The 12,355-nt window shown below is 45.7% G+C and overlaps 1 protein-coding gene across 2 annotated transcripts in view; it reads left to right on the top strand.

The window, feature by feature from the left end:
* LOC115153415 (KH domain-containing, RNA-binding, signal transduction-associated protein 2) overlaps positions 1 to 12,355 on the top strand; it is a 121,681-nt gene that overhangs the window by 76,800 nt on the left and 32,526 nt on the right. For both annotated transcript variants that reach the window (XR_003867691.1, XM_029698848.1), the window contains exon 4: positions 328 to 474. Coding sequence is in view for 1 of the 2 variants with exons in the window: in XM_029698848.1 (XP_029554708.1) it covers positions 328 to 474 (147 nt within the window). In the remaining variant the exon portion in view is untranslated. The remainder of the gene's footprint in view (positions 1 to 327; positions 475 to 12,355) is intronic.

Below are 12,355 nucleotides of genomic sequence, written 5' to 3' on the forward strand. Positions count from 1 at the left end.
CAAAACCAGCAATATGATTCAGCTCCAGATTCATGGTGTAAATCCCAGTGGGTGGATGCAGTCTGATAGGCTGGCTGGCATGCAACAGGGACATCTCCCTCCCAACCTCCCAAATGCTTGAGGGAGGAAGTCAATGAAAACATGCTGATGAGATTGAATTTATCAACAGGCAGCTGTGGGCTACAAATGATTCTTGTAAACCCCACATGCTTCACTTGATATCTCCATCATACCCACTGTACTATTTGTAATTGTCGCTTTCACTTTCTCCTTTCAGACCCAACAATAATATTTGACCTGATTTTCTTGTTCAATTTTTTTCCTCAGGAAGAAGAGTTGAGGAAAAGTGGAGAGGCCAAGTATGCCCATTTGAGTAACGATCTCCATGTTTTAATTGAAGTCTTCGCTCCACCTGGAGAGGCCTATTCCCGCATGAGCCATGCCTTGGAGGAGATTAAGAAATTCCTAGTTCCAGTAAGTTCGTTTAAACCATTTCATTTACTCAAATTCCTCCAGGGTAATTGTGAGTTGTACATTCAGATGTGTCTGTGCACTTCCGCTCTTGTGGATTCCTCTACTGGGGCTTTTTTTGCACTCTCAGATGTAATTGAAAGTTTACAGGGTTAAGCAAGTGATTAAAACAGCTCCAGACAGACTGAGGTTGGATGTTGGACATTGACAAGTTTTGGCACAACTCCAAATGAAATATCTCAAGAATGAAAATGAAGTACTTTTTTCACTTAACTTGCTATATTTTCTGTCAGGTTGCTATAGTAATTTTTTAAATATTACAACACAAATAAAGCTTTTCTTTTGTTCTGCCCCCCCCCCACCCGTTCCCATCTAGCTAACAAGTTAGTTAATTTATTCCACAATTAACAAGTTCAGTATGGAGCCACTTGCAAGGCTCTGCCGACTTTGAGCCTACAGCAGTTAACGGTAATTAATGTGCCTACTGTGTAGGCATGCTCAGCTGAGGCTGTAAATATTAATACATCTTTGCAGTGTCTGCCAATCCCTCTGGTAGAAGGGCTGGATGACAATTTCCTCATGGCATTTCTTGTGCTTCCCCTCTCCTTTCCTTAGGGTTTACATCACAGAATCTTAGCTTTGTTGGAGGGCCAGAGGTATGCTTCAGCTTCGGCAGCTGCACTGATCAGGTCATTGTACCCCCCAGCTCAGTCCAGACAATATATATTTAATATCTCCACTTTGTTCATAGTGGCCACCAGACTAGAATGTCAAGTAGAAGGACACCTGTGTGTACCCCTCAAGTATTATTGCGTTGGTAAGGTTTGAATGTACTTCTACTTTTGGGATTCGTTTTTTCCCCGCCATGCCGTTTGTCTCATTTCATGGAGACTCCTTTCCAGAGCCTGATGATAAACTCACCTAAATGCAACTGAGTTGGAGGAGGATGATTTTTTGTTTGAAGTATTTATCTTTCTTTCAAATGAAGTATGGAGGAGGGCCAAAGTAGCCAATCCAACGCTTGGCATTTTCCTTGGCATGCCCACCCACTACAGCCTACCAAAGCATGAAATCCTGTTAGTCTCTCCATTCATCTGTCAGTTTAGAATCAATGGACTTCTTCCAAAACTCGCCTTGCAAGCAAACAAAATGCCATAGTCAGACAATGTGTAATCTGGTTCAGATGGTTTTCCCTAAAAGGGGCAGGCGACATTTGTGAAAAGACCATTCATTAGGTACAGTGCATTCGGAAAGTATTCAGACCCCTTGAGTTTTTCCACATTTTGTCATGTTACAGCCTACCTCATCAATCTCCACACAGTACCCCATAATGACAAACCAAAAACAAGTTTTGAGAAATGTTTCCAAATGTATTAAAAATAAAAAACAGAAATACCTTATTTACATAAGTATTATGACCCTTGGTTATGAGGCTCGATATTGAGCTCAGGCGCATCCTGTTTCCATTGATCATCCTTGAGATGTTTCTACAACTTGATTAGAGTCCACATGTTGGTAAATTCAATTGATTGGACATGATTTGGAAAGGCACATACCTGTCTATATAAGGTCCCACAGTTGACAGTGCATGTCAGAGCAAAACCCAAGCCATGAGGTCGAAGGAATTGACAGGATTGTGTCGAAACATGGATCTGGGGAAGGGTACCAAAAATGTCTGCAGCATTGAAGTTCCCCAAGAACACAGTGGCCTCCATCATTCTTAAATGGAAGAAGTTTTGAACCACCAAGACTCTTCCTAGAGCTGGCCGCCCGGCCAAACTGAGCAATCGGGGGAGAAGGGACTTGGTCAGAGAGGTGACCAAGAACCCGAGTTCCTCTGTGGAGATGGGGGAAACTTCCAGAAGTACAACCAACTCTGCAGCCCTCCACCAATCAAGCCGTTATGGTAGAGTGGCTAGACAGAAGCCTCTCCTCAGGAAAAGGCACATGACAGCCCGCTTGGAGTTTGCCAAAAGGCACCTAAAGACTCTTAAACCATGAGAAACAAGATTCTCTGGTCTGATGAAACTAAGATTGAAGACTTCGGAAGAATGCCAAGCGTCACGTCTGGAGGAAACCTTGCACCATCCCTACGGTGACGCATGGTAGTGGCAACATCACACTGTGAGATGTTTTTCAGCGGCAGGAACATGGAGACTAGTCAGGATCGAGGCAAAGATGAATGGAGCAAAATATAGAGGGATCCATGATGAAAACCTGCTCCAGAGCGCTCAGGACCTCAGACTGGGGCGAAGGTTTACCTTCCAACAGGCCAATGACCCAAAGTACAGACCCAAGACAATGCAGCAGTGGCTTCGGGACAAGTCTCTGAATGTCCTTGAGTGGCCCAGCTGGAGCCCAGACTTGAACCCGATCAAACGTCTCTGGAAAGACCTAAAAAAAGCTGTGCAGCAACGCTCCCCATCAAACCTGACAGAGCTTGAGAGGATCTGCAGAGAAGGATGTGAGAATGGGAGAATAAAAAATTTAATACATTTTAGAATAAGGCTGTGACATAACAAAATGTGGAAGAGGTCAAGGGGTCTGAATACTTTCCGAATGCACTGTATTTTTTATTTATTTTATTTTATTTCACCTTTATTTAATCAGGTAAGCTAATTGAGAACAAGTTCTCATTTACAACTGCGACCTGGCTAAGATAAAGCAAAGCAGTGCGACACAAACAACAACACAGAGTTACACATGGAATAAACAAGCGTACAGTCAATAACCCAATAGAAGAAAAAAAACGTCTATATACAGTGTGTGCAAATGGCGTGAGGAGGTAAGGCAATAAATAGGCCATAGTAGCGAAGTAATTACAGTTTAGCAAATTAACACTGGAGTGATAGATGAGCAGATGATGATGTGCAAGTAGAAATACTGGTTTGCAAAAGAGCAGAAAAGTAATTAAAAACAATATTGGGATGAGGTAGGTAGATTGGGTGGGCTATTTTACAGATGGGCTATGTACAGCTGCTGCGATCGGTTAGCTGCTCAGATAGCTGATGTTTAAAGTTAGTGAGGGAAATATGTCTCCAGCTTCAGCGATTTTTGCAATTCAGTCATTGGCAGCAGAGAACTGGAAGGAAAGGCGGCCAAAGGGGGTGTTGGCTTTGGGGCTGACCAGTGAGATTTACCTGCTGGAGCGCGTGCTACGGGTGGGTGTTGTTATCGTGACCAGTGAGCTGAGATAAGGCAGAGCTTTACCTAGCATAGACTTATAGATGACCTGGAGCCAGTGGGTCTGGCGACGAATATGTAGCGAGGGCCAGCCGACTAGAGCATACAGGTCGCAGTGGTGGGTGGTATAAGGGGCTTTGGTGACAAAACGGATGGCACTGTGATAGACTGCATCCAGTTTGCTGAGTAGAGTATTGGAAGCTATTTTATAAATTACATCTCCGAATTCGAGGATCGGTAGGATAGTAAGTTTTACGAGGGTATGTTTGGCAGGGTGAGTGAAGGAGGCTTTGTTGCGAAATAGGAAGCCGATTCTAGATTTAATTTTGGATTGGAGATGTTTAATATGAGTCTGGAAGGAGAGTTTACAGTCTTGCCAGACACCTAGGTATTTGTAGTTGTCCACATATTCTAAGTCAGAACCGTCCAGAGTAGTGATGCTAGTCAGGCGGGCGGGTGCGGGCAGCGAACGGTTGAAAAGCATGCATTTGGTTTTACTAGCGTTTAAGAGCAGTTAGAGACCACAGAAGGAGGGTTGTATGGCATTGAAACTCGTTTGGAGGTTAGTTAACACAGTGTCCAAAGAAGGGCCAGATGTATACAGAATGGTGTCGTCTGCGTAGAGGTGGATCAGGGAATCACCCGCAGCAAGAGTGACATCGTTGATATATACAGAGAAAAGAGTCGGCCCGAGAATTGAACCCTGTGGTACCCCCATAGAGACTGCCAGAGGACCGGACAACAGGCCCTCCGATTTGACACACTGAACTCAATCTGAAAAGTAGTTGGTGAACCAGGCGAGGCAGTCATTTGAGAAACCAAGGCTGTTGAGTCTGCCAATAAGAATACGGTGATTGACAGAGTCGAAAGCCTTGGCCAGGTTGATGAAGACGGCTGCACAGTACTGTCTTTTATCGATGACGGTTATGATATCGTTTAGTACCTTGAGCGTGGCTGAGGTGCACCCGTGACCAGCTCGGAAACCGGATTGCACAGCGGAGGTAAGGTACGGTGGGATTCGAAATGGTCAGTGATCTGTTTATTAACTTGGCTTTCGAAGACTTTAGAAAGGCAGGGCAGGATGGATATAAGTCTGTAACAGTTTGGGTCTAGAGTGTCACCCCCTTTGAAGAGGGGGATGACCGTGGCAGCTTTCCAATCTTTAGGGATCTCGGACGATACGAAAGAGAGGTTGAACTGACTGGTAATAGGGGTTGCAACAATGGCGGCGGATAATTTTAGAAAGAGAGGATCCAGATTGTCTAACCCAGCTGATTTGTACGGGTCCAGGTTTTGCACCTCTTTCAGAACATCTGCTATCTGGATTTGGGTGAAGGAGAAGCTGGGGAGGCTTGGGCAAGTAGCTGCGGGGGGTGTGGAGCTGTTGGCCGGGTTGGGGTAGCCAGGAGGAAAGTATGGCCAGCTGTAGAGAAATGCTTATTGAAATTCTCGATTATCGTGGATTTATTGGTGTTGACAGTGTTACCTAGCCTCAGTGCAGTGGGCAGCTGGGAGGAGGTGCTCTTATTCTCATTCTCACTTTACAGTGTCCCAAAACATTTTAGAGTTAGAGCTACAGGATGCAAATTTCTGTTTGAAAAAGCTAGCCTTTGCTTTCCTGACTGACTGCGTGTATTGGTTCCTGACTTCCCTGAAAAGTTGCATATCGCGGGGACTATTTGATGCTAGTGCAGTACGCCACAGGATGTTTTTGTGCTGGTCAAGGGCAGCCAAGTCTGGAGTGAACCAAGGGCTATATCTGTTCTTATTTTTTGAAAGGGGCATGCTTATTTAAGATGGTGAGGAAATTACTTTTAAAGAACGACCAGGCATCCTCTACTGACGGGATGAGGTCAATATCCTTCCAGGATACCCGGGCCAGGTCGATAAGTAAGGCCTGCTCGCAGAAGTGTTTTAGGGAGCGTTTGACAGTGATGAGGGGTGGTCGTTTGACCATGGATGCAGGCAATGAGGCAGTGATCGCTGAGATCCTGATTGAAAACAGCAGAGGTGTATTTGGAGGGCAAGTTGGTCAGGATAATATCTATGAGGGTGCCCATGTTTACGGATTTAGGGTTGTACCTGGTGGGTTCCTTGATAAATTGTGTGAGATTGAGGGCATCTAACTTAGATTGTAGGACTGCCGGGGTGTTAAGCATATCCCAGTTTAGGTCACCTAACAGAATGAACTCTGAAGATAGATGGGGCAATCAATTCACATATGGTGTCCAGGGCACAGCTGGGAGCTGAGGGGGGTCTATAACAGGCGGCAACAGTGAGAGACTTATTTCTGGAGAGATACATTTTTTTAATTAGAAGCTCGAACTGTTTGGGCATAGACCTGGAAAGTATGACAGAACTTTGCAGGCTATCTCTGCAGTAGATTGCAACTCCTCCTCCTTTGGCAGGTCTATCTGGACGGAAAATTTTGTAGTTGGGGATGGAAATCTCAGAATATTTGGTGGCCTTCCTTGTCAAGGACATCAGGGTTGGCAGAGTGTGCTAAAGCAGTGAGTAAAACAAACTTAGGAAGGAGGCTTCTGATGTTAACATGCATGAAACCAAGGCTTTTTCGGTTACAGAAGTCAACAAATGAGAGTGCCTGGGGACACGCAGGGTCTGGGTTAACCTCCACATCACCCAAGGAACAGAGGAGGAGTAGGATGAGGGTACAGCTAAAGGCTAGCAAAACTGGTCGTCTAGTGCGTTGGGGACAGAGAATAAAAGGAGCAGATTTCTGGGAGTGGTAGAATAGATTCAGGGCATAATGTACAGACAGGGGTATGGTGGGGTGCGGGTACAGTGGAGGTAAACCCAGGAACCGAGTGATGATAAGAGAGGTTGCATCTCTGGACGGGCTAGTTATGCTGGGTGAGATCCTCACATGTGTGGGAGGTGGGACAAAGGAAGTATCTGAGGCATGTTGAGTGGGACTAGGGGCTCCGCAGTAACTAAGACAATAATAACTATCCTAAACAACTGTGTACAAGGCATATTGACATTTGAGAGAGACATAAAGCGAGGCATAAAGCAATCACAGGTGTTGATTGGGAGAGCTAGCTAAGGCTACAACAGGTAAGACAACAACAGCTAATCAGCTAAGACAACAACAACAACAGGTAAAATGGCGATGAATGGGCAGATAGGGTCGGTTAACTACACACAGGGCCTGTATTGGGGCCGACAGATAAACAAAAAATAAAATAGAGTACCGTGATTAATGAACAGTCCAGCAGGCATCAGCTATGTAGCCAAGTGATCATAGGGTCCAGTGAACAGCAATAGATGGAACAGGGAAGCCGCGGGGTAGTCGTTACTACGCTAGCACGCGGGAGACACAGCGTTTATGATGGGCTCAAATTGTATGTGAGGAGTTGGGACTTGGATCACGTACTGTCACTTGGTATCAGAAGAGTAGTGATTCATGCAGCACAATGTGCAGCATTAATACTTAATAACAGGTGTGTCTGTACTATATCTCAGTCATCAGCAGTATGGACCACAGAGGAGTTGTTAGGGAGGGGACTGACGGTAGAGATGCTCTCACTTGCTAACGCAGACCCAATGAGGGTGCTGTACACCACAACCCACAAATCCCCCAATGTACTGTAAGAACGCTCTAGTTATGTATTTCACTGCAATGTCTGGCTCCCCTTACATTATACAATAATATTACCACTACTATTGTCTAATAGTGAAACAATTAATGCGAAATCTTCTGAAAATTGTTTTGATGATATTGTATATCAGGTATTTTGGTCATCTTATTATAATGGCAAATTTAACCTCTCTTTCTTTCTGCCAGTGTTTCATTAGCTTCTCTGGAAATAGCTCCCAACCGAAGCTCAATCACTGTGTTTTGTCAGCAAGTTGTTGCCTCCTGCTTCAGTTACAAGCATTTTACCACTCAGTTTTCATTCAGAGGCTAATTAGCCTAGCCTGGCCACCCAACGGCCTCCATAATGATCTCATCAGGCTAGCCATTACATCTATTCATCTCGGAATGCATTTATTTTGCGATCCAATTTGAGCCCATCGAGTTTTGACTATGGGGAAACTTGGTGCAATCAAGTGATTTCATTTGAAGCAATTCAAGGCATTGCTTCCTTTTTACAGAGCAAATTATTTAGGAACAGGCTTGATTGCATTTACTTCATTCACTCGTTGGAAAACAGCCATTTTGATCACGTCTGGATGTCCTCAAGTCACTAGTCAATATGTTTTGGACATTAAACACAAAATGCAAAATGGCATGAATGAGTGAATATTGTTGATATCATTGGGGTGATGTTAGCCTTTCATTTTCAGTGTCCTTAAGAGTAGCCAGTGGCTACATGGCATGACGTCTGTACTGTTCACAATCAAGTGACCAAAACAAGTTATCTGTCTTAACTTTTACTGAAGTATGACAATTATGTACTTTTTACATCACTGGCATTACACCTGGGAGGAAAACACTTAAAATTTGCTCGACTTGCCATTGGCTCAACCATTGGCTCAACTTACCCCATTGCATTGGCTCAACTCAAACATTTTGACTATATTAACCCACACAGCTACAAGGATGCACTTTCATGCTAGGTTTATGACTACATATTGAAGCTTATAGAGACACCAACTGATGTATAGAACAATCTCAAAATGATCTATTTTGGTTTAGATACACGCATCATGAAACCTCTAACACAATAAATACATTTTACTTGGTGAAAATCAATATTTTGGACCTAATTTACCACTTTTTCCATGTGGTGTCTTCCTTCACAAACTCCATGAAATTAGGACCTCTTCCTAAATATTTGGTACAATTATTAATTGTGTGTATCGTTTCCTAGGAACAAGGGGTGCTCAACTTACCTCTTTGGCTCAACCTATCCCACTCTCCCCTACAGCTATTTGTAGACTTTAGTTGTTTGTTTTTCTCAAAGCCTCTGTCAACACCCAACTTTCACGAGCCCAATCAGATTTGTTGCGCTTTGGTTAAGCTACACACTTCCAATTACGAGTTCCTTCACACCAAGACGTTGCTTAAGGCCATTTGTTTATATATACTATGAATCAACGGGCGTGCTTGTGAGCAATGCCTTTAAACAGGTTAACAATCACAAGGCCGTAGGGCCAGACGGATTACCAGGACGTGTACTCAGAGCATGCGCCGATCAGCTGGCAAGAGGCTTCACTGACATTTTCAACCTCTCCCTGACCCAGTCTGTAATGCCTATATGTTTCAAGCAGACCACCAAAGTCCCTGTGCCAAGGTAACCTGTCTAAATGACTATCCTCCTGTAGCACTCACATCTGTAGCCGTGAAATACTTTGAAAGGTCAGTCATGGCTCAGGTCCCTCAGTCGAGCAGTTAAGCCTACTAGAAAGTGTGTGCCCTCAGGCCTGGAGGGAAGCAAAAGTAATTCCGCTACCTAAGAATAGTAAAGCCCCCTTTACTGGCTGAACTAGCTGACAAATCAGCCTGTTACCAGCCCTTAGTAAACTTTTGGAGAAAGTTGTGTTTGTCCAGGATGGCATGACAAGGTACTCATAATGTCCACTGGCAGTGTTGAAGGCTGTCTTCCACTCATCTCCTTCACGTATCCGAACCAGGTGGTAGGCATTCCGAAGGTCCAGCTTGGAGAAGATGGTAGCCCCCTGAAGAGGTTCAAAAGCCAAGGAGAGGAGTGGTAGGGGGTAACGATTCTTGATTGTTATGTCATTAAGACCCCAGTAGTCAATGCACGGACATAGGGTCTTGTCCTTCTTTTCCACAAAGAAAAACCCTGTGCTGGCAGGGGATGCAGAAGGATGGATGCCTCCAGCAGCCAGAGTCCTCAATATACTCCTCCATGGCCTTGGTCTCCGGGCCGGATAGAGAATATAGCCGACCACGAGGCGGTGTGGTGGCTAGGAGAAGGTCAATAGCACAATCGTAGGGACATTGCGGGGGAAGAGAAGTAGCCCGTGCCTTGCTGAAGACCTCCAGGAGGTCATGGTACTCTGCAGGAACGGCAGAGAAATCCGAGGCTTTACTTAAGCCCTGAGGAGGACGTCTCGGGGAAGGCTGCGCCGCTTTAAGGAAATGGGAATGACAGAACGGACTCCAACCCATGGTTGAACTCGTGGTCCAGTCAATAATGGGGTTGTGTTTTTGGAGCCAAGAAAATCCCAAAACAGGAACACTAGGGGAATCAATGAGGAGAAGCTGTATTGACTCACTGTGATTTCCTGAAACCCGCAGTTTAACAGGAACAGCGCAGTGGGTAACTCTTCCAATGGAGCCGCAGTCCAGTGCTCTAGCGTCCATGGGAACAGAGAGGGGTTGAGTGGGGATACCTAATTCAGAAACTAGGGTAGCATCCATAAAATTCTCATCCGCCCCAGAGTCAATGAGCGCCCGGAGAAACTTAGACTGGTCTCCCCACAGCAGTATCACAAGAAAAGGAGTGCGGGTGATGGGACTTGGATAATTCCCAGTCTGGCTCACCAGAGTACTTGTACCTACTAAAGATATAGGTCTCTTAACAGGGAAGCTGGCTATATTATATCCCGCAGCCCCACAGTACAGACAAGAGTTGGAGCTCAGCCTACGGGAATGTTCCCTAGGCGATAATCCAGCTCTGAACAGTTGCATAAGCTCAGGAGTAACCGACTCACCCGGTGATTCTCGAGGGAACTCGGGTGGCTTCGGCTCTTCTTGGAAATGCACACTTCGGGGACTTCCGGATTCCTTCGGAGGTGAGCAAGCAGCAGCGGATGAACAAATGTTCCTGAGACCTGACCTCCTCCCTCCGGCGTTCTCGTAGGTGCCAATCAATCAAATCAAATCACATTTTATTAGTCACATGGCCGAATACAAAAGGTGTAGACCTTGAGAGTGAAGTGAAATGCTTACTTACGAGCTCCTAACCATTAGTGAAGTTTAAAAAAAATATGGATAAGAATAAGAGATAAAAGTAACAAGTAATTAAAGAGCAGCAGTAAAAAAAAAATATATATATATACAGGGGGGTGCCGGTACAGACTCAAGTGCGGGGGCACCGGTTAGTTGAGGTAGTATGTACATGTAGGTAGAATTATTAAAGTGACTATGCATAGATGACAACAGAGAGTGGCAGTGGTGTGGAGAGGGGGAGGGGGGGCAATGCAAATAGTCTGGGTAGCCATTTCACTAGATGTTTAGGATTCTTATGGCTTGGGGGTAGAAGCTGTTTAGAAGCCTCTTGGACCTAGACTTGGCACTCCGGTACCGCTTGCCATGCGGAAGCAGAGAGAACAGTCTATGACTAGGGTGGCTGGAATCTTTGACAATTTTTAGGGCCTTCCTCTGACACCGCCTGGTATAGAGGTCCTGGATGGCAGGAAGCTTGGCCCCAGTGATGTACTGGGCCGTTCACACTATCCTTTGTAGTGGCTTGCAGTCGGAGGCCGAGCAGTTGCCATACCAGGCAGTGATGCAACCAGTCAGGATGCTCTCGATGGTGCAGCTGTAGAACGTGTTGAGGATCTGAGGACCCATGCAAAATCTTTTCAGTCTCCTGAGGGGGAATAGGTTTTGTCGTACCCACTTCATGACTGTCTTGGTGTGCTTGGACCATGTTAGTTTGTCCTCTTTTTCCTGTAGTCCACAATCATCTCCTTTGTCTTGATCACATTGAGGGAGAGGTTTTTGTCCTGGCACCACACGGACTAATCGGAACGGCGATGAGGGAATCAAGGTCCAATAGTCCAATGGCAACTCCAAGCTGCGAGCTCGTCTTTTATTTCCTCCGACAGTCCGTGAAGGAAGGTATCGAACAGAGCCTTCTTCCAGGCACTCTCGGCGGCCAATGTGCGAAAATCTACCGCGTAGTCTGCCACACTACGGGAGTTCTGATGTACCTTCAGTAGTTTTCGGGCCGCCTCTCTCCCGGGCACCGGAAAATTAAATATCTTCCTCACCTCCGCCATGAAATCGTCCAGGTTATGGCAAACGGCAGATTGTTGCTCCCAAACAGCTGTCGCCCAGGAGAGCACCCTTCCGGACATTAGCGTAATTAGATACGTTATCTTCGATCGATCCGAAAGGAACGAAGATGGCTGTAGCTCAAAAATGAGGGAGCACTGGGAAAGAAACGCCCGGCGGGTTCCAGGATTGCCTGCATATCGCTCCGGAGGAGGTAAGCTGCATTCTCGGGGAGCCAGGGTAGGCTGAACAAACCCACCACTAGTAAGGAAGTTACTGAGTGGCTTGGAGGTCTCAGATGTGCCGTGCTGCCTGTGAGCTAATTCACGGAATTGCTCCATTAACGCCTTGAACCCCTCCATCAGGTTCTGAAGTAGCTCCTCCTGTCTGTTAATGGTAGCTCCCAGCAGGGAGACAGCGTGATGGAGCTGGTCCAAGTTTGCTGGGTCAGTTATGGTCAGTTCGTACTATAACGACACAAGGCGAGACCCAGATGCAGGCACAGGAGGCAGATGGTTTGAGCTCTGATATTTATTATAGTCCAAGGGGTAGGCAAAAGGCAGGTCGGGGACAGGCAAGAGTTCATAACCAGGTCAGAGTCCAAAACAGTACAGGGCGGTTAAACTAAGTAGAGGCTGAGTGCTGTCCACAATGCCATCTCTCATATTTGTTTTAGCCTAGCTGTCTTTGCAAACAGGACAAGGATAAGTGGTTGGAGGAAATGAGACCTGTTTATCTGTCTAAGCCTGTTGACAAGATAATAAAATA

The sequence above is a fragment of the Salmo trutta genome, chromosome 18 (assembly GCF_901001165.1).
Source record: "Salmo trutta chromosome 18, fSalTru1.1, whole genome shotgun sequence".
Lineage (NCBI taxonomy): Eukaryota > Metazoa > Chordata > Actinopteri > Salmoniformes > Salmonidae > Salmo > Salmo trutta.